Source organism: Belonocnema kinseyi, chromosome 3, assembly GCF_010883055.1.
Source record: "Belonocnema kinseyi isolate 2016_QV_RU_SX_M_011 chromosome 3, B_treatae_v1, whole genome shotgun sequence".
Lineage (NCBI taxonomy): Eukaryota > Metazoa > Arthropoda > Insecta > Hymenoptera > Cynipidae > Belonocnema > Belonocnema kinseyi.
Genome location: NC_046659.1, coordinates 108,156,711 through 108,178,520, shown reverse-complemented (window position 1 = coordinate 108,178,520; position 21,810 = coordinate 108,156,711). Strand labels below are relative to the sequence as shown.

Sequence of the window (21,810 nt, the reverse complement as noted above, 5' to 3'; positions counted from 1 at the left end):
ATAATATTTGTTTGAGTTGAGACGATTTATGTTTCAAAAAATAATTAAATTTGGCAACATTTTCTAATCACTTTTTCCCTTTTATTATCGAAAATATAAATCAGATTGAAAAACTCTAAAAAAAAAAAAGTTCCATCTTGTCATTCTCTACAAGAAAATATTTTCATAAATTTCATTTTTTGAATTTCGAAATTTTAATATAACAAGACGTTCGCACAATACTTTTTCGCGTTTTCGAGCGTTAGGACCCTTTTCGTTTCTGGCCACTCAATTCTTGTCATCTCGTTTTTTCGTCTCTTGTGTAGTTTTTTTTAAAAATTTAATTTTTTTATTTTTAATTATATTTTTCGCGAATAAAACAAAAACTACGTGCTCTTTCAAAAAATTATTAATGGCAAATTTAAAGCTGTTTTTTTTTGTGAAGAAATTTTTCTTATTGATTTTTTTGTACCTTGTGTCGTTTGTCAAAAAATTTTAAATTTTTTACGAATAAAAAAACTACGTTTTCTATTAAAAATTTATTCAGAAGAGATTTTGTTGTTCTTTTTTAAATGCACAATCTTTGTAACTTATCTTTTTTCGTATCTTGTATAGTTTAACCGCAACCCAGAATTTTTAATTGTTCATAATTTTTTTGTGAGATCGAAATTTAATTCTTTTATATATCGAGAAAATTCAAAAGTTATTATGATAATCTTCTAGGGCTTATAAAAAGTAGGTTATTTCATTTTTTGCCTTTTGTTCATATTGTACGTTACTGGGCTTAACATTTCCATTTTAATTAGTTTTTTGGATTTTGAAAATGCTACAACTCCCATAATTATCTTTTTATGGAAAGAAGTCGGTAAGAGTCAATTATTCGAATTTTTGACTAATATGGATGGTAGTGCATAGAATATTCAAGTGAAAATAATGGTCTAACAAATTGTGAACATACTCCAACTTTTTCAATTTAAGACCAAAATAGTTGGCTGACGAACATTTTTACACCCTTAAAATGTTTGCTGAAGCTCAATCCCATCCGAGTAGTCTTTTAAATTTCATCCAAAATACAGACAATGCTGATGATTATGATGAGAATATCATAATTAATTGCCAAGAGAAAATGAATCAGGAGAAACAATAGAAACAGAGTATTCGTGATTCTGGAGGGTCAGAATCATTCTAAAGAAATAAAATTACTAGATACCTGAACTATAGTCAGGAGTAGATAGCGAATCACGTTTTTGCTAAGTTGCTCTGATTATAAATGAAATAGCAAAACAGAATGTCAAGGTGTATAAATTTGTATCTCTCAGATTGTTGTGAGTTAAAATGAAAGTGGTAATCAAAAGACTATTTATCATTCTAACCTATAACAATCTGAGAGATATAAATCTATGCCCCTTTATATTCTTTTGCTCTCACATTCAAAAACAGACCAACTTCTTAACCAAAATGTGTTTCGCTAAGAATTTGGATGGATTATGATTGAGAGAGCAACTTCTATGATCAGGAGTAGATAGCGAATCACGTTTTTCCTAAAAAGTCGGTCTGATTATGAACGAGGGAGCAAAGCAGAATGTCAAGAGGCACAAATTTGTATCTCTCAGATTGTTGTAGGTTAAAATGAAAGTGGTTATCAAAAGACTATTTATCATTCTAACCCACATCAATCTGAGAGATATAAATCTATGTCCCTTTATATTCTGTTTTGCTCTCGCATTCAAAAATAGACCAACTTCTTAGCAAAAACGTGATTCGCTAAGAAGTTGGTCTGATTATGAATGAGAGACCAACTTCGATGGTTAGGAGAAGATAGCGAATCATGCTTTTCCTAAGAAGTTGATCTGATTATGAACGAAAGAGCAGAATAGAATCTCGAGGGGCACAAATTTGTATCTCTCAGATTGTTGTAGGTTAGAATGAAAGTAGTAATCAAAACATCATTTATCATAGCTTGTTACGCCCCAGTTGATAGTAAAAGAAGTCAGAAAAAAGATGCCTTCTGGGATACTTTAAATGATACTATAGGCACTTGCGATCATGGAAAAATAATATTTCTACTAGCAGATATGGATGGATGGGTTGAGTCCAGCGCGAAGGTATGGAAATGGTACTGGGTGATTCGGAGATCCAAAAACAAATAACAATGGAGACTGATTGGTTAGCTTGTTCTTAGAACAGGGCTTGTTTATGAGAAATACTTATTTATGCATAAAATGATAGACATGCACACCTGGTGCTGATGAGGTAACCACAACAGATTTGACTTTGTTTCTGCGAATGAAAGACTAAGATAGCTAGCAAGAGATACAGGGGCAATGAGATTTTATAAATGTGAAATGGATCATTATTTCTCAGTTAAAAAAAATAGCTTGTATGATTTATGGCGCAGGAAAACTAAACAGTTAAAACAGGCCCTAAAAGAAGACAGATAATTTACAGAAATCAGAAAGGCGAATAGAACTTACACAAAAAATAAACGGACAGCTTAACGGAAACATCTTCGGAGACGCTAATAAACAATCGAATCATAAAGGGCATATGCGCAATGTTTCAGGAAAGGATTGCTGGGAATACAGCTGGAGTGTGTGGTACTGCGCTTATAGAAAGAATGACTAGGGATGCTTGGTGGAATGATGAAATCTGCTTAGCACTTGACGGAAAGACACAAGTGTATATAAACAAACAAATTATTATTACGGGTCTTGACAATGCCTGTCAAAATTAGGCGACAAAATATTTACAAGGTCAAGGCCAAAAAAGCAAAAATATCAGTGAAAGAAAGCAAGGATAAAATCCAAGCGGAAGAAGAAAAGAAACTGGAAAACTGTTTCGAAGAAAACAAGGAATTATTTTATTAGCAAGTTTTCAAGGATAACAAGGAAGGATACAATAATTTATGACGTGGGCGAAGTAACAGAACCGGTTGAAAGAATTAGTGTCTTTAAGATTAAAGGATTAAAGGAACTTAAAGAATAATAAGACAGCTGATATAAATATTTTAAATGTATCCCTTATGGACAATATTTTGTTTAAACTGTAGAAGAAATCCTGTGCATATTACCCCAGCAAAGGACTATTTAGAAACCATTTTAGATCATTTATTGTTTAAAAACAAAACAATTATCGTATTCCAGAATCGATAATAGTTTTACAAAGTCTTTTATAGTCTTTGTTGGTTTTTTGTTTTATTAAATAGTTTTGTGCTGCCATGAAATTTTGACCAATATCTTTGGCATCTTTCTAACAATATTTGTATCTAGATAAATGAAGAATATTTTATGAAAATTTATTTTAATTAAACAATTAATTTAAATATTTCTCTGATATTCGCTGTTTTATTTAGCAATTATGTCCCTGGTAGTGACCAGTGACTAGAAGTCAGAAAGAGGAAGAATTTCGCAAGGAAGAGGCAATCGGTGCAAGGACTTTATCATAATTTATAACCTTCCCCGTGATGCGATCTGTCGAAAGTTCTCCTTTCGAATTTGACATATATATATATATTATTTATATCGTCCGCAATCTTTGTGCGTGGAAAGTTTTTATGTCTTTTTTTTCATGCTGGCACGGATACAAGCTTTATATTACGGATCAAAGGTTGCCAGGAGACCGTCCATGATCCTTATATGCCATTTAAGAACTCGAATGATTTCTAGTCTGGATTTGCTAATGGACGGCTGATTGCACATGTAAAATAATCAGCTATGTTTTATTATCGGATTGCGGTTTGATGGCATTAGTGACAAATTACCTCGCAAATTTTAATTTTTAGCGAAAAGCAGGTTTAGTTTGTTTATAATTTATTACAAAAGTTTCAAATCCATATGGAGCGCCGACCAAGTGTAAGCTTATGTCAAATGATGCAGAAAAATTATTACCGAGATTTTTTAAAAAAGCCACTTAGATATTTTCGAAACGGATCCAAAGGTCGTTTTGTTTTTTCAATCGAATTTTTAATTTTTTATAACAATTAAATTTTTTTTTTAATATACAATTGTTTAAAAAATGTTTTGAAAATACACAACTATTTCGGAAATGAATCCAAAGGTGTTTCTCGTTTTTGGATTGGATCCTTTTTCTGCTAATCATCGTTTGGAATGTTTGGAATTATTATTAAATGTTTATATTGTTCGATAAATAATTGAAGAAATAAAAAAGAGCACATAGATATTTTACAGACGAATCCAAAGGTGTTGTTTATTGAAATCTTAGCTAGTATATTGTATATTTTTTTAATGTAGCTCGATTCTATCGAAATTTTGTTTAAAATGCCCTTTCCAAAAGTTAGAAATACCTTTTCTATAAAAAAAAGAACTGTTTGGATATCAGAACTGGTAATCTAGTTTAATAATTCAAAATAATCCACATATAATCGTCCGTAATCAACTTGTAATCCAACTAATTTAAAGACAGTTATGTAATCAAAGAAATTAAATTGTAATCCAGAGTAATCCAGATAATTCGGAGAAATTTACATAGGTACTCCAAACATTTTTTAACTGTTTTTGTTTCATTCTTTCTTCTTGTAAATGTATCTATATTATTCTTATTATATTTATGATAGTAAGTTTCTTTTCCTGTTTAATATTCGACTATTTGGTAGAAAATTCTCGTGATTTGTTAAAAATTTGCTTCTTTGATAAAAAAAGAAACTTTTTGATCGAATACTCGTTTTTAAATTGAAAATATTTTCACTAACTGAAAATATGACTTCTATTTTGTATTGTAAATAATTATTTCACCGATGAAAATCAAACATTTAATTAAAAATAAATCTTTTTTGTTTTGGAATTTCTTTTATTTTGTTGAAAGTTAAACTAATTTCTTAATCATTCATTTTTTTATGAAGATGCCTAATTTCAGTTGGAAATTTATCCTTTAATCTTTTTGGTTAAACATTGGAATCTTTCGTTAAAATTTCGTTTTCTTTTCGGTGAAAGTTTAATTTTTTGAATTAAAAATGTGGTCTTTCTATTATTACTAAAAAGCTTATCCTTTTTAGTTAAAGGCTTAAGTCATTGTTTCAATTTGTTGACAATTCTTCTTTTTATAGAAAAATGCACTATTTGGTTGATAATGCAGCTATATTGTGTGTTAATTCACCTCTTTTAGTACAAAATTTTATCTTTTTGGTTACAAATTTACATTTTTGCTTCAAAATTCTACTATTTGGTTAAAGCTTAATCCATTTTTTTAAATGGTAATTTTTTAATATAGCAATTATCTTTTGTTTATTTTAGTTCTAAGTTCAATTTAATCTCTCCATATTGTCTTATTTTTATTTAAAGATTTAAAACAATCATCAGTGCACATTGAAAATTATTTTATTGTAAAATTTTAAGAATACATGATAATTCTAAAGGAAGTGTAGAATATAAAACAATTTTTAATTAAACAGCTAAAAATTGTGTTGTTTAAAATCAGAAGAAATGAAAATAGAGTTATTTAAAATTAATAACTCAGTATCAAAGTAGATAGTAACTATAAAATTGAAATTTTCAAGAGTTTGATAATGAAAAAATTTGTAATATCACAATTCTGAATAAGAAACATTTTTTAAGTTTTAAATAAAGTTCGGATTCAATTAATTTCAAACGATCCATAGTAAATGGTTTTTTTAAATTGCCGTGTATTCCATTTGCAACTACTTTCTATTTGAAACGATTCTTTGAAATAATGTAATATTTAAGGCTTAGAATTAAAAATTATTTATACCTAAAAGTGTTTGGTTTTCAATTTGTTAATTTTTAACAGTTTCAATTAGAAATATGCAATTTAAATTTATTTGGAATTTTGAGTGAAACATTTCACAAATTCTAATCTGAAAATATTTAAACTATATGGTTTTGGAATTCTGCCAGTCTTTTAAATTTCAACTTAAAATTACTCAACATCGACATTCTTTAATTTAAAATAATTTTGTCCAATTTTAATCTTCCAAGGTGAATATAGACTTGATCCTGCTTTCTCAAATATTAAATCAAATAAAAAAGGTACTTTCTACAAAAAATATTACATGGATCAAATTATCCTTTCTCGAGGACGTCTGGATTGCGAACATGTGCCAATCGTAATAACAAGAATCCGGTGCTCGTGCCAAATGTAAATTACAGAGTAGAAATATAATTGAACATCAATAAGAGAGAAAGGTTGCAATTGTAGACACCTGCTAGTTTTAACAGATAGGAACAACAATGACTTTAATAATTGAAATCCTTTTCCTAACTATAAATCATTATCTAAATTTAAACATATTATATATTATACTTTATTCAGCATTTGTGTGTCCCATTATTATCTTTAGAGTTTGTAGCCTCGGTTAGAGGCCCTTAGTTTCGCTAGGATGTCGTCCATCCGTCTTTATTTTAGGATAATCGAGACGAGATTCGAGATAGGACTTAGTATGAGAATAAATTTGAGATTTGAGAACAGATTCGAGACAAGTTTAAAAATAGAACTCATGATAAGACTCAAGGCAAGATTCTAGACTCGAGATAAGAGGATACGGATACAAAAGAGGATAAGGATAAAAAAGAGGATAAGATGAGGCTCGAGACGAAATTCAAGACTCGAGATGAAATTCCATACACAAGACTATATTCCAGACCTGAGGCGAGGCTCAAGACTCGAGACGTGATGGGATACTCGAGGCGGATTCGAGACTCGAGACGAGATTCTAGAAGAGATTAGAAACTCGAGACGAGATTCAAGGTCTGTAGGGATATTCCATGTGAAATTCGAGACTCCGGGTAACACTCGAGATGAAAATCGGGATTTGACACAATTTTCGAGATACGACTCAAGATACTCTAGACGATATTCGAGACAAGTTTTTAGCTAAAATTTGAGAATGTATGATACTTGATGCAAGATCGGAAACAAGAATAATGAATGGACTCGAGACGAGACAATTTAGGAGAAAAGATACTCAAGACGATATTTAGGTCGAGAGTGGAGACGAGATGAGACGAGATTGGCTGAGTGGTAAAGGATTAAAGTGACTTGAACTAATTTTTTCGTTTGTAATTATTACAGCTCCTATAAAAATGAGAAAAATTTTTTATATTTATATTGACAGCAATATTAAAGGTCAAAGAAAAACTAAGATTGTAAAACAAGTGTACAATGGAAAGACCACTAAGTATGCGGTCCAGTAAAATAATCATAACAATTACAGTTCTGCACTTTACGTCCAAGCCTTTGTGAATTATTATTGGTTCCCGGGTGCAAAGAGACCATTAATGTTCATTTTACGATCGGTGTATTTTCCACTCGCTATTTTTTTTTATCAATTTTTTCATTTTAATCTAATGCTCCTACTTCAGATGGTATGGTGTCGGATAAAAATATGAGAAGCCTTATTAGATGCATGAAGGTAATTTATCAAAGTTATCGTGAGTTGATCAAAAGTCTTTATGAAAGTTCTTTGTATTTGGATGAAACAATGCGGGAGAGTAGTTTGTTTATGGTTCTAATCGTAAATTTTAAACAAGTTTCAATTATTTTCTATTACTAGTGTAAAGACGGAAATTATTTTCACTACTATATTTATCTTTTTCGTATATTGTTTTCAGAGTTACGTGGGAACAGTTAAGTGACTTACACAAAATGTAATAAGACACTGTGAATTTCTTATATTGTAATTCATATCTTTAAAAATTTAGAAGAGTAATCATGTGTTTTACTGAATTGCAAAACGGAATACAATTTTGTGATTATACACGGAGAGTAATTTAAAGAGATTAATTTACAGAAGTGCTCATCGATTTCATCAAATCTTTGGCGCGAGAACTTAGATCTCGCAACCCTTGCTTTCAAATCAAAGACCGTTGCTTTAAAAGGAAGTGTTCTGAGATCTTAATTCTCACGTCTAAGATGTGATAAATGAAGGAGCAGTTCCGTGAATTAATCACTTGAAATTTCTTTCCGTGTAGGCACTAACTAAAAATGATTTTCATTTTCTTGGTAAAATTCAAATAATAAAATTATGAAAAAACATTATAAGAATATAGAAACATTTGTGTCTTTAAAAGTTTTGCACTGTTAGTTTAATCATTTTAATTCATCTAATAAATTTAGGAAAATATATATTTTTTAAATTCATTATGTTTAAAGGATTTAAAAGTTTAAAAAAATGATAGGTAACGTTGGCATTTGATGCTATTATTGTTATTTAAAGAAAGAATAATTATTTTTGGAAGAAGATTGATAACATATCTAAATAATTTTTTGTTCTGTTAGTATTTTTCGGCCGAAAAACAGCTATTTTCAATAAAAAATTATTAGATCAAAAAGAATTTTTATCATTTTCGCCAGAAACTTAGGTTAGGTTGGCCTGTTTCACCTGAAATTTTTAATTTCAAACAAAAAATATTCGGGTTGTAATTAAATTATTGTTGTTTACTACAATAAGATTAACAAGCTTGAAAAATTTCGGATTGTATTTGCGTTTTTCTCTGGAAATCTGACTTTTTATTTTAAAACCTTAAGGTTTACAAAGAAATTTAAATTTTTCAACAATTTTAGGCTATGTTGGTTCTTTACTTCGGAAATTGGTATTTTTAAACAAAAATCAGATCATAATTAGAAGAAAGTTTAGAATATTCACTTGATAGCCTTTTTATTAGAAATTGGTGTTTTTATTTTTTTTAAATAAATAATTAAAACGTTTTGAAACATATTTAAATATTTTAAACCATTTCAGGTTATGATGGCATTTGCAACCGGAAATCAAGCATTATAGTGAAAAAGGAATAGACTTAAAGATAGATTGAAAAAACTTACATAATTATCTGTTAAGATGGTGGTGACAATTTTGAAAAAGGCAAGATTACATTTACGTTTATCATCCGAAGACATTAAACTCACATTCTTTTTTTATTGAAAATCGGTACTTTTATTTAAAAAGTCTTTCGCTTTTAAAGATGATTAATTAGTTTTTAAAAATTGCAGGTTATTATCGTGCTTTTCACTTAAATTGTTATAGATTTCAAAGAAGATATACCAATTTTGAGCCATTTAAGGTGAGGTTAACGTATTCCGAAAGAAAAAGTTTTTACAAACAAAAATCATTTTATATCAAAGAAGATTTACAATTTAGAAACGTTTTTTTCGTTATTTTAAGTTTGCAGTTTTCGTTGAAACTTAATATTTTTAATTTAAAAAATCGCAAGACTTTTTAAATTTTAATTACTTATAAAATTATCATTTAGAGTCATTAGATTTACCATTCTTGTTTTTTTTTTCATATTTATACCGGAAATGTTATCGTTATTTCCACCAGATATTTATTTGAAACCAAAATTATTAAATAGTAAAAATTTTTACAACTTAGAATTGTTATAAAACAATTTTGTAGATTTTTTTCCCTCAAAAAGTCATGGGATTTCAAGGAAGACATGTAATTCATTTATATTGCTTTACTATATATTATTTACATTTATTTACGTTAAAAATACATTTTTAAATAACATTATAATTTACGATGCATTTGTACAATTTACGTAAAATTATGTTTATGTTAACGTTTTCCACCAGACTTTTTTTATGCTATGTTAGCGTTTGTAATCGATATTTCTTTTATACAAAAAATCAAAGTTTTCTCATATTATAATCAGCATTTAATTTGTCATTAAGAGTCATTAAATTCGCAATCTTTGTTTAATTTGGGACTATTTGACGGTTTATAGAAAAATCTCTACGTTTAATAAAACATGCATTTATATAAAAAAGTCGAACCTTTTTTTTTAATTGTACGTTATACTCGCTTTTTCCACTAGGAGGGGTTATCAATTTTAGAGAAGATTTACTGGAAAAAAATATTTGAACTCAAACATTAAACTAAAGATTTTGAACAAAATTTAGCTTATGTTAGCATTTTTCGTCAAAATTTGGTATTTTAAAAGACAACGGCCCAATTGTCTATATACTGTATAACCATATTATATATGAATAATGTAGTTAGGATATGAATTTTCAGTAAAATTGAAAATCAATATTAATTTTTTAAATTTAAAAACGGCTTGGAATTAAATAAATAGTAATTATAAATTGTATTATATATTATCATTACATTAATTTAAACAGAATAACTTTTATTATCATTGATAAATAATTATAAATATTGATTTATATTATATACATTTTAGTAATAATAAAATTTTATAGGACCTCTTAAGATGAATTATAACAGCTTCAAACTTTAATATGTTTTTACAACAATCACGTGTTTATTACCATGCTTGAATCCCGAACTCTAATTAGCAATTATCCATCGTGATAATGACTCAAGCATTTAATACCTTTTAGTTTAATGAACCATAATTATAAATACATTGTCTCTAAATAAATTTATATTTGGTTTGACCCGAGACTATATTGTCTAAAGTAATTGACAATGAATCTATTCTCTTTGAAAGACATTAATTCGTTGCAGTTTGTCTACTTGCATTTGTATGCCTACTTGCGCATCACGTTCAATAAATACATTGAACTTTTTACTTTCTATTGAAATAAATTGTGCACTACCGGGTGACCATATACCCGGTGTCCCAGATTTAAGTGTTTCGACTTATACAGGCTGTCCTAGACTCAAGTGTCCGGAGTTATATGGCTGTATAAAAATAAAAAAAATAAATCGAAAATTCCTTTTCCATAAATAATTTGGAGTTTTAGTTTTTGAGTTATAAAATATTTAAGCTGGACCAATCAGAAGCGCGGTAAAAACAGTCGTGCGTGAGCGAGCGGGAGTACAACAGAGTGTAGTGACCGCTATTCTCCCGCCGCTATCCCCACTTCGGCTCTTTCTTTATTATCACTGTTCTCACTCACGTACACGCGTCTATTTATACTACGCTCCTGATTGGTCCAGAATAAATATTTTCTAACTCAAAAACTAAAACTTCAATTGATTTTTTGAAAAGGAATTTTCGATTTAATTTAAATATTTTTATATAGCTGCATAAGTCCGGAAACTTGAGTTTGGGACACCTTGTATAGCTGAATATAAATAAGAAAATTGTTCGAAGATTCCTTTTCCAAAGTAGTATACCAACCGCTGATATCGCATCGCAAATCCTACCTCGGTGCTCTCGTCAATCACACCGCGTTCGACTCCCGCTCTCATTCGCACGTCTGTTTATATCACACTAATGATTTCTTTAGCCTAAATACTCGATGAATCAAAAACTGCAATTTCAACTGAATTTTGGAACAGGGATTTTTGATTTTATTTTTGTATTTGCATACAGCTGTACACGTCCGGACACTTGAGTCTAAGACATCCTGTATAAATGTACCTAAATAAAATAAATAAATAAGAAATTCCTTTTCCAGAAATTAGTTAAAGATTAAGTTTTTGAGTTATGAAAATATTTAGGCTGGACCAATCTGGAGTGCAGTATAAATGTAGAGTTTAGAGTGCTGACCGCTGTTGTCCCATCGCAAACCCTACTTCAGCGCTCTCCTCAATCACACTGCGTTTGACTCCCACTCTCATTCGCACGTGTGTTTATACCTTTCTCCTGACCAGTCAGAACTAAATATTTCATAATTCAAAAACTACAAATTGAACTGATTTTTTGAAAATTAATTTTCGATTTATTATTTTCATTTGTATACAGCCATATAAGACAGGACAATTGAGTATGAAACACCCTGTATATAATTTAAATTAATTTAAATCAATCATTCGAATCATTATTTATTTAAAAACACTATTAAAGGAAATCATTATCCTATCTGAAAAAAGTAGTGTAACGATATGTGTCGACAAACTCGCAATCATTGTGAGAAAATATTGAAAGAGGGGAAGCAGTGGATGTAAGGGAAAACAAAGAGAGGTGAAGCAGGAGAAGAGAGAGGAAATTATGAGACTAGATTAAGCAAAAGGAGGAGTGTAAAAGTATGGAAAATAGTGGAAGTCTGGATATATAACTCAAGAAAAAGTAGGGGAAGTAAGGAAAAGAAAAGTAGAAAAGTTAGGTTAGACGGAGGTAGGACAAAGGGAGGGCGGTATTTGAAATGAAGAAAGGGGAGGTAGTAGAGTGAATCATAGGTAATAAGGGCAGATTAGGGGAAGCAAGGGGAAATTAATGGAGAAACAGTAGAAAAAATTAGGTCAGGGAAACACGAGGAAGGGAGGAGAAAGGGAGTAGGTGAAGTGGAGGGTAATGAGGGGAGGGGAGTTACGTCAAATTAGAGGAAATAAGTGAAGGTAAAATAGTTGGAATGAGAGAGATATGGGAAGTGACGGAAAATAAGGGGCTGCGAAATAGAGAAAATTAGAAAAAATTAGTGGGATTAAGGGAAGTGAGGAATAATAAGGGAAGGGGAATTAGGGGAAACGAGGCAGGTAAAGTAGGCGAAATAATACGAAAAAAGAAAAGTGATATTGAGTAGGGGAGGCAAAGTCTAGGTTGAGGAATGGAGGTGGGGGAAGAGTCGATCAAACGAGAAGTGACGGGGTGGCGAAATAGAGGAATTTTAGAATATAGAAATGAGCGAGTACAGGTGGAAGAAGTTTCAACGACGTAGCTCTGATTAAATTTCAAATATTCCAGCAAGGTTAAATAAAAACATTCAAATTATCTGGTAAATTATTTAAAATATTAAGCATGATTTAAAAATTAATCTCTTCGTCTAAAAACTTATCGGTTCAATCGAAAATTGATTTTTTTAACCGAAAAGTTATTTTTCGAATTCTAAATAAATATATTTCATTTCAGGTTTAAAATTTGTCTTCATCAGTAGAGAACTTTAGTTTAAATTACAAACAGTTTAGTTAGAAATTATTTTTTTTTGTTTAAAGTCCAACAATATAGTTAATGTATAGAAATCCTAAAAATAAAAACAAGAATCTAACTACCAAATGTGGAAAAACACCATAAAATTTTCCTATTTTAATTTGAAAAATATATTTTTTCCTGGAAAAGAAAAAAAGTTTTTGACAAAAAAAAAGGAGGAAAGGGAATGAGAAGGCCAACCAAAAAAATACCCTTTATTCTCTTTTTTTAATTTCTTCCCTCTCTTTTATTTTTGTTAAAAAATTCTTAGTTTTATTTTAAGGAATTCTATACATTAAAATTAAAATCTGCTTTGTTTGGCGTATTGACTGTTACATTGTTTAAAAATATTTTTCTATTGTTGCGAAAAATACGTATGTTTCAGTTAAAAAATTAATTCCTTAAGTGAAAATTGAGCTATTCCATTTTTGTTAAAATTTATAATTAATTGTAGTGGAAAATTTAACTATTCTGTTAAAATTTCGTGTCTTTATTTCAAAATTTGTATTTCTTAGTTGAAAATTCAGCCATTTTTAATAATTCGTTTTTCTTTTGTTGAAAATTCATTATTTTTGTTAAAAATTTATTTTTTGAGAGAAAATTTATCTATTCCAGTTTTGTATAAAATTGATTTTTTTACATAAAAAATGAACAATTTGGTTAAAAACTTATTTTAATTTTTTGGAGGAAAAGACAACCGTTTGGTCGAACATTGAGCTATTTTGTTAGAAAACATTGTTCGTTTGTTTAAAAGTTTGTGTAAACCAAAAATGAACCTAAATTTTCAAGGTGGAGATTTTTTTATTTTCTAGGAAAAAATAAAACTATGTGGTAATGCATTAACCTTTTTTTGGTTAAGGATTCATCATTTTAGTCGAAAATTCATCTTTGGTTGAAGATAATTCATTTCAAATATAAATTTTCATCAATGATGAAAAATTTTCTTTTCGGTTGTTTTAGATAATCGATACTATTAAAAGCAAAATATTGCAATAATAATTAATTAAATAAAAAATAATAACCGCGGGCTTAGCCTGCGTCTTTGTTTCATACTTGATTCAAAACCCCAATTATAATAAAGAATTTAAAAAAAAATTAAAATAATATAAATATTATAAAATATATATTTATATACACTATAAAATATAGATAATGAATTCTGAAAGGGGTACAAGTAATAATTTTGAAAGTAGATTTATAACTGACACACAGATATTATAAAATGCATAACTCGTAATAAATCTTAAATAATTTTTATGTAACATAAATTACCTAACTTTCTACACAAGTGTTTAGAATTCGCGTAATAAAACTTTTTATTCATATCCTACTCTGAAGGTCGCGAGCTTGAAAAAAAAACAGATGGTGAAATTGGTCCACCATGTATTTTTCCATTTAGTATAAAGCGTACAAGGTGTGGTACAGAGAGCACGAGGCAGAAATAATCTGTCTAGAAATCTGATCTTAAAATAGTTCAAGCTCCACATAACGACTGACAAGTATGACGAGTATGACAATTTTCGGCTCCATGATTCGCGTAATAAAAAAAATCGCGTACTTCCCGTCGCGCGACGAACACGCGCCCAATTATTATTTCATACTTTGAGCAAACTTAAACTCTGCATTTTTCGCTCTTATTTGCACGATATATTTTTTTCATTTTATAAATTCAATTTTAACTCAGCATTTAAAATTCTTCAGCTTTTTTGATATTGTACCATTTTTGCTATTTTAACTTGAAACAGTAGGGTTGCAATTATTTAAACGTGAAATTATTTAATTTTTTCTCTTTTTCGTATTGATCTTACTCAACTAATATCGCTGCTTATTCACCATAATTTTTATTATAATTGTTTTATTTTAATGATAATATGTTGTCTATGACGTTTCTATTATTTCATATTTTATATTATATGAAAAATCCCGAAAAATGAAATTCCCTTAACTTTTAGATTCCTGAAATAAAAAATTATTCCAAATTCCTGAAAAAGAAGATATCTTACATAGAAAATCCCTCAAATTATAATACAAATTAAGTATATAATCATAAAATTGACGAAATTTTCTAATATTACACAATTTGAAAATTCCCTAAAAAATAAAATCCCCGACAGAAAATTGTCGAATTATGATATTTCCGATTTTAAACATTGAATTCAAAAAACAAAACAAAAATACGAAGTATTTCCTGAAAAAAAAACAATTCTTGAATCTTTAAATTTAGAAATTTCAAAATTTTCTGTAACCTTATTATCAGGCATTTTATGTTTCGGCAATTTTATAATTTCAAGAATTTTCTATTTAGATTTATTTTATATTTTTTCAATTATTGTTAAATAACGAAAAAACTTAAATTCTTAAATAATAGAACTTTTGACATCAAAATTGTATCGACTTCAAAAATGCCTGATGGTAAATAATTCCCGAAGACAAATTTCGAAATTGTAAAATATTCCATTTTATTATATTCTTGAAAGATACAAATTTTCGATTAAAACAATTCTTAAATATGAAAATTAGGAAATGCTTCAAATAATGAATAAATAATATACTAAAAAATAACAAGTGAAGTGAAAAATATGTTGAGTAAATAAAGAATTGAAAAAAATTTATATATCAATGTAACAACTTCTGAATTCTTTAAATTAGGAAATTTTATAATTTCAGGAATTTCAGATTTTAATATAAAATTTTTCAAGATGTTTGAATCGTCCCATATTATAAACTTTCTAGGAATTTTATTAAATAAAACATTTCTTATTAGGGATTTTTATATTTAGACAATTTTATCATTTAGAAAATTTTTTATTTTGAAAATATTCTTTCTCGGGTATTTTACAGATACCAGCATTTTACTTTTCGGGATTTTTCAGTTGAAAAAAATACATCTTTATCTTATTATTTATTTATTATTATAACAATTGTGAGTGTATAGATTCCTAAATTTTATAATTTGAAATTTTTTCTGTGTTGAAAATTTCAGATGTTGGATATTTTATAATTTTGGCTGGTAGACTGAAAAATCCCGAAAAATAAAATGTCCGATAATTTATATTAACAAATTCCAAAATTTCTTATGATAGAAAATTTCATTAAAAAAAGTGTAAAAAACAGTCGCGGGAATTTATGAATTGGAAAATTACTTAATTGAAAGTATTAAAATGCATTAAATAATAAATAATATCAAATACTTTTATTTGGTAAATATAATATTTATTTCAGACGTTGATTAAAAAAATATAGGTTTTAGATTTAAATTTGAACTAATAATTAGCTTAAAATAAATATATAAAGACTTAGATTATCTTATTTGTTGTAATTGAAACGCCAAAATAGATTGGTTTGAAATATACATTGTGAAATTATTTGTTTGTTAAACTTTTTAAAATAAAAATTACTTAACTTCTAATGTTTTTCGTTTTTTAATGATTTCAGTAATTAAATTGTTTTCAGAATTAAAAGCTTAAAAATTATAATAATTTTATAATCATTTTCATGTAAAAATAGTCAATACATTTATGGGCATGACAAAAAGTTTCGAAAATCAAAGATTCTCGTCACTGAAAAATTTTGGAGAGACAAAATATTCGAAATAGAAAAATTACGAAATTGCTAATGCAATGATGAACAATTAGTTACTGTTAAGTATTCAATCATTCGAAAATTTTTAGGAGGCGGCAATTTTATAAATTCACAAAGTTTCTGTTTTAAATATTTAAATTTCTCGGAAATTTTGCTGTTAATCCCGGAAATTTTTTCATGATTTAAAATTGAAATTGTCCGAATTTTACGTTTAAAATTGTTCAATGTCATTCTCTTTTACTTTCTGATAATTAAATTATAAAAATTTTTTATTTAATTCTACAGGAATGAATAATTAATATTTTAAGTTCAACTTTAATGATTTGATATAAATATACTTAATCTTGATAAAAATATATATTTTCGGCCTGAAATCATTCTCTTTAATGCAATAATAAATTTTTAGTTTCAAGCACTAAAATTTTCATCTTTTTATTTCCAAATGTATTCATTTTTTATTTTAAAATTCAAAATTCTCCACAAGTCTTTTAAAATTTTTTTAAAGTAATCAAATATATAAAAAGTGGTGACGAATAATATTCGTAAATAAAAGTTCCCAAAAGAAGAAGTTTCCAGTTCGCACGTTTTTCAAATAATTAATTATATTTTTTTAACTTAATACGAGGCTTCATTAAAATTTCGTGCCAATATTTAAAAAAATTTTAATGCACATCTCATTAAATTCCACAGTGAAATCATCACATTGTACATCATCCATATTTATAAAATGAAGTCGGAAAGGCATAATTTATCTCACTGGATATAATTATAAATGTTGAGGAAGTCATCAGAAGTAATTTACAACTACTGACTTTTATTGCCGTTTCGAAAGTCCTGAGAATGTTTCAGGATCTTCAAAAACAAAGTAGTTTCAAATAAATTATTCGGTGCATTCTGGCCGAGGACGCATCAATTCAGAAGAAAATCAACCATTCAAAAGTTAATAATAAAATTTTAATTTTGTCAAGAAATTTCACAAATGATTGTCGCAACGATCAGAAAATTTCCTGAGAAATCGATCAATGCAATCTGCGGAAATTTCTCGTTCTTTTCTTGTGCTTTAGTCGGATGAGCGATCCGCTTTCCCTTTAAAGATTCCGAGGCAATTTTAGAATATATTCTTACATAAAACTATGCATGCAAATTGAAAACAGGAATTATTTTTTTCATTCATAAATAATTCATGTAGCTCAAACTTTGTTTAGAATTTCAAAATGACATAAAAAATAGGGGAAAAGTTTAATAGCAATTTTGTGTTTAGTTAATGTATCTCTGTTATGACTCTCTTCTTGAAATTATTATTTAAATCATTTTTTTATGAAAAATTGAATGAAAGTTATAAATAGAAAGTAATACGTTTATCGCAAAAATCTTATTATTTATAAAATGAAGGACGTATGTAAAACAAACTGACAATTTAATTTTCAAATACTCATTGCGACTTCCTTTGAAAGTATGCCTTATATCCTTATTAAAATCGAAATTACTTCCGTTCTAGACGCTAATTAGAAGCACGCATCGTTTATCATCAGTCTATCACGAATTGACTTGTTCCGTTGGATCATGAGCCTGCAAGAAATATATTCTTTCCCGTACTTTTGTAGAAAAGTTAAAATAGAACGAGGTTGTTATTTAGTTAGATAATTCATTATTTTACATAAACTAAAACTATTTTTAACAAACAATTCGATTTTTGCATTAAAAATATTTTTGTAATTTACCTGTACATCAGATCCACGAAGAGCATTTGCTGCAACGAATAGAAGCAGCAGCAGCAAAGGAGCCACCGAGCATCTTGAAAACCTCAACTCCATTCTGAAAAATAATTTTTTTTTTCAATTATAGGAAACTTCAAATAATATCTATTGATAGATCAACAGAAAATAAAGTTATTTTATTTTAATATCAAATATTGCTTTAAAATATTTCCATTGATCTCTAAATCTGTAACGAGATATTTATAACAGGTCGTTAACAACACTTGTTAGATTTTATTACACATGATTGTCTGCAATACTACTGTTTTTCTAGAAAATTATATCTTATTTTTTTAGAAATGGATTTAATTTTGCATAAGGCAAGACATTCTGCACATCGTTTTTACAACATTATTTATTATTAACAATAAGGTTTATGTTTGCTCCAATTTCTCTTGAGTAAATTGGACCCAAGAAAAGAAAATTTGTAGTTGTTTCTGGACATGATGACGCTTACTGAGTAATTATTTACATTTATAATTTTGTAATTTTGTACATTTACACTTGTTTAAATTCCAATCCTGTTTTCTACGATACTTTCTTGCCATCGATTTACTTTTACTTTTGCTTACGTTCAAAGTCCGTTATTATTACATGTGCATGTTAACAAGACTTCGCAATGAGAAACGTTTTCATATCAGTAAACAATCGATTAATGAATTATAAAGATTGAATCGATTTCTTGCTAAATGATTGTGATATTCAATCAGCTAATTTATACATAAATATGAACAATATTTAAATCAATGCCGATTAAACATATTTCATATTTTTACATTTTTTTTAATTTCCCTAGGCGCATTTTTCAGCTTTGAAAAAAAATTCTAAAAAGTTATGTGCATTTGAATTTTGTACTTTGTGTTTCAAAAAAACGAGAAGTTTTCCTTTAAACCTCTGTAAAGTCAGACTTAATTAAGATATTCATTACTTTCTTTCTGATTCTGATAGGATTCATCATCTTCTTTCAAAATCAAACATAAAATTAAAGAGGCTTTTAAATTAACAAAATGGCAGCGGTTTTTCTTAAAAAGTTAAAAAATTATTTCTTAAAAGACCCACCTTTTAAATTTATGCAATTTTTTTTAAACTTGTAGTTCGAAAATGAAGATCTATTGTAAGTTTGTTGCTTGCTAAATAACTTTTGTAGCCGGAAAAATTATTTTTTCTCACAATTAAATTTTCGACTTTTTTTTAAAACAATACCGATACGGAAAAATGTTTTGAGATAGCTATCACAGTTCACGAGAAAAATTGAAAAACTAGATTCTGTGAGTAGAACTTGTAAAAAATATTCTGAAGAATTAAACTAGTAGATTTAAACCGTGCAAACTTTTGTGTCAAGAATTTTTTCGTATCTGTTATTTTGTGCAATAAAAATTATAAAATTTGATGGTAAAAAATAATTCTACTGGCTAAGAAAGTTATTTAGTTAGCATCATACTTACAAGCTATATTCATTACAGAAGTACAAGTTGAATAAAAAAGCACACCATTTAAGGGTGGCTTTTTTATTAAAATAATTTTTTATTTTTAAAAAAAACCGCTGCAATTTAGTTAATTTTAAACCTTTTTTCAATATCATGTTAGATTTTTAAAGAAAACGATTAACGCTATTACAATTAAAAAGAAATTCATAAATATTACAATTAAGTAAAACTTTATAGAGGTTTTAAAAAAAAAGTTCAAGTTTTTTTTTAAATAAAGCACAACATTGAAATACTCATAAATTTAAGACATTTTTTTTAATTTGGAGAAATTTAAATCGCCCAGTTTGTTCTAAAAAACAAGATATTTCGTCTCTTGTTTTTTTTATATAATTCTTCAGCTGCCTCCGAAAAAACACTTGTAAAACAGTTTAAAATTTCTTATAATTCAAAAATAAGTGTTTATTAAATAAAAAATTCTAACGGTTTAATTCGGATCAAAATGAAGACGATTATATTAAACTCGAACATCATGTCTATTTAAAATGAAAGTTAAGCATTTTACAGTATATTGCAATTTGAGAAAATTCGACAAAAACAAAAAAGAGGAAAGAAAATGAGAAGGCAACCAGATAAATCCCCTTCCTTTTATTTTATTTATTTCGTCCTTTTTGTTTGTATTATTATTAGAAGGAAGGGGATTTGATTGGTTGCCTTCTCATTTTTCTTTTCTCTTTTTTTTTATTTTTGTCCAAATAATATTGTTTGGTTTAGGATTTTTTTAAGAGGAAATTTTTTCAAATTATAATAGGAACATTTTATGATGGCTGTCTAAACTTGTTCGTTGGATTGTTGCTTTTATTTTTAGGAATTCTATACATTAACTTGATTATGGGACGTTAAATAGGATTTGAAATTCAATTAATTAATTTTTAAAAATTCTATTACATATATAAATTATTTAAATTGCTGTCCATCAAGCATAATTTATATGTTATACATTCTTTATAGACAGACTTATCCTAATATATTCTATATAATATTTAAAAAAATCATAATTTATATTTTATAAAAAATCCCGAAAAATAAAATTCACGTGACTGTGGTATTCCCGAACAAAACATTATCCGAAATGGAAAATTTCCGCCAATTTGAAATTTTCAAATTGGAAAATTCCCGAATAATAACATTCCCGGCGGCTTGTAATATTATTTGGTTTCAAAATTGCAAAAAAATTCAAAAATAACTATAATAAAATTTGCAACGCCGAAAAATTTTTGAAATACAGAATTCCTAAGTATGAGCAATAAAAAAATTATCTTAATTAAAAACTATAAATAAAATAATTTCATTAAGTAAATATATGGCATAACTGAGAAATTTCCGAAAAATAAAATTCTCCATTCTTCAAAATTTCGGAAAAAGGAGGAAATCTACATCAGAAATTCCTGAAATTCAAAAATTAACGAAATATGAAATCTATAATAATAAAATAACTGAAAGTTTCTAATATTAGAGAATTTGAAAATTACCAAAAAATAAAATTCCGGACAGAAAATGGTTGATTTATGAAATTTAAAAATCAGATGTTTTTAATCAATATAATTTATTTTTGCAAACAAAAATTTTCATTATTTAAATTCGAACATTTTATAATGGACAATGTTCTTACAGGAATTTCATTTTCAGGTTTTTTCAAATTATGTAATTATAAGTTTAGGTAATTTTATTATTGGATTTTTATATTTCAGCAGTTCTGTAAATTCAGAAATTTTCTATTTAGATTTATTTTTTGAATATTTATCAATTAAAACCAATTAGAAAATATCGAATAATAAAATTCGTGGCAGTTTACAATATTACTGAATTTGAAAATTCCTGAGAATATATGATGATAAATAAATAATAAACTTCAAAAAGAAAAAATATGTTGAAAAAATACGAAAATATTTTCTTTTAATTTATGTATCACTAAAAAGACTTTTCAACTGTTTAGTTTAGGTAATTTTTTAATTTCCAAATTTAAGATCTCGAATAATTTATTTTTAAAGATTTTTAAATCATACCATATCATAAGATTTCCAGAAATTCTATTATTCAGGATATCTCCATTTAGGGATATTTATATTTCGGCCATTTTATAATTTACAGTCTCGAAAATGTTATTTTACCACAATCTTCATTTTTTAAGAACGTCCTTATATGATTATTTATTAAATGAGAAGGCAACCAATTAAATCCTCTTAAATTTGATTTTAATCTAATTTAAATTTCTAA

The 21,810-nt window shown here is 27.4% G+C and overlaps 1 protein-coding gene across 5 annotated transcripts in view; it reads right to left on the bottom strand.

Annotated features, from left to right (window-relative positions):
• LOC117168910 (mucin-17-like) overlaps positions 1-21,810 on the bottom strand; it is a 169,259-nt gene that overhangs the window by 143,243 nt on the left and 4,206 nt on the right. For all 5 annotated transcript variants that reach the window (XM_033354849.1, XM_033354851.1, XM_033354850.1 and 2 more), the window contains exon 2: positions 18,074-18,167. In XM_033354849.1, the coding sequence (XP_033210740.1) occupies positions 18,074-18,166 (93 nt within the window). In that variant the 5' untranslated portion in view covers position 18,167. The remainder of the gene's footprint in view (positions 1-18,073; positions 18,168-21,810) is intronic.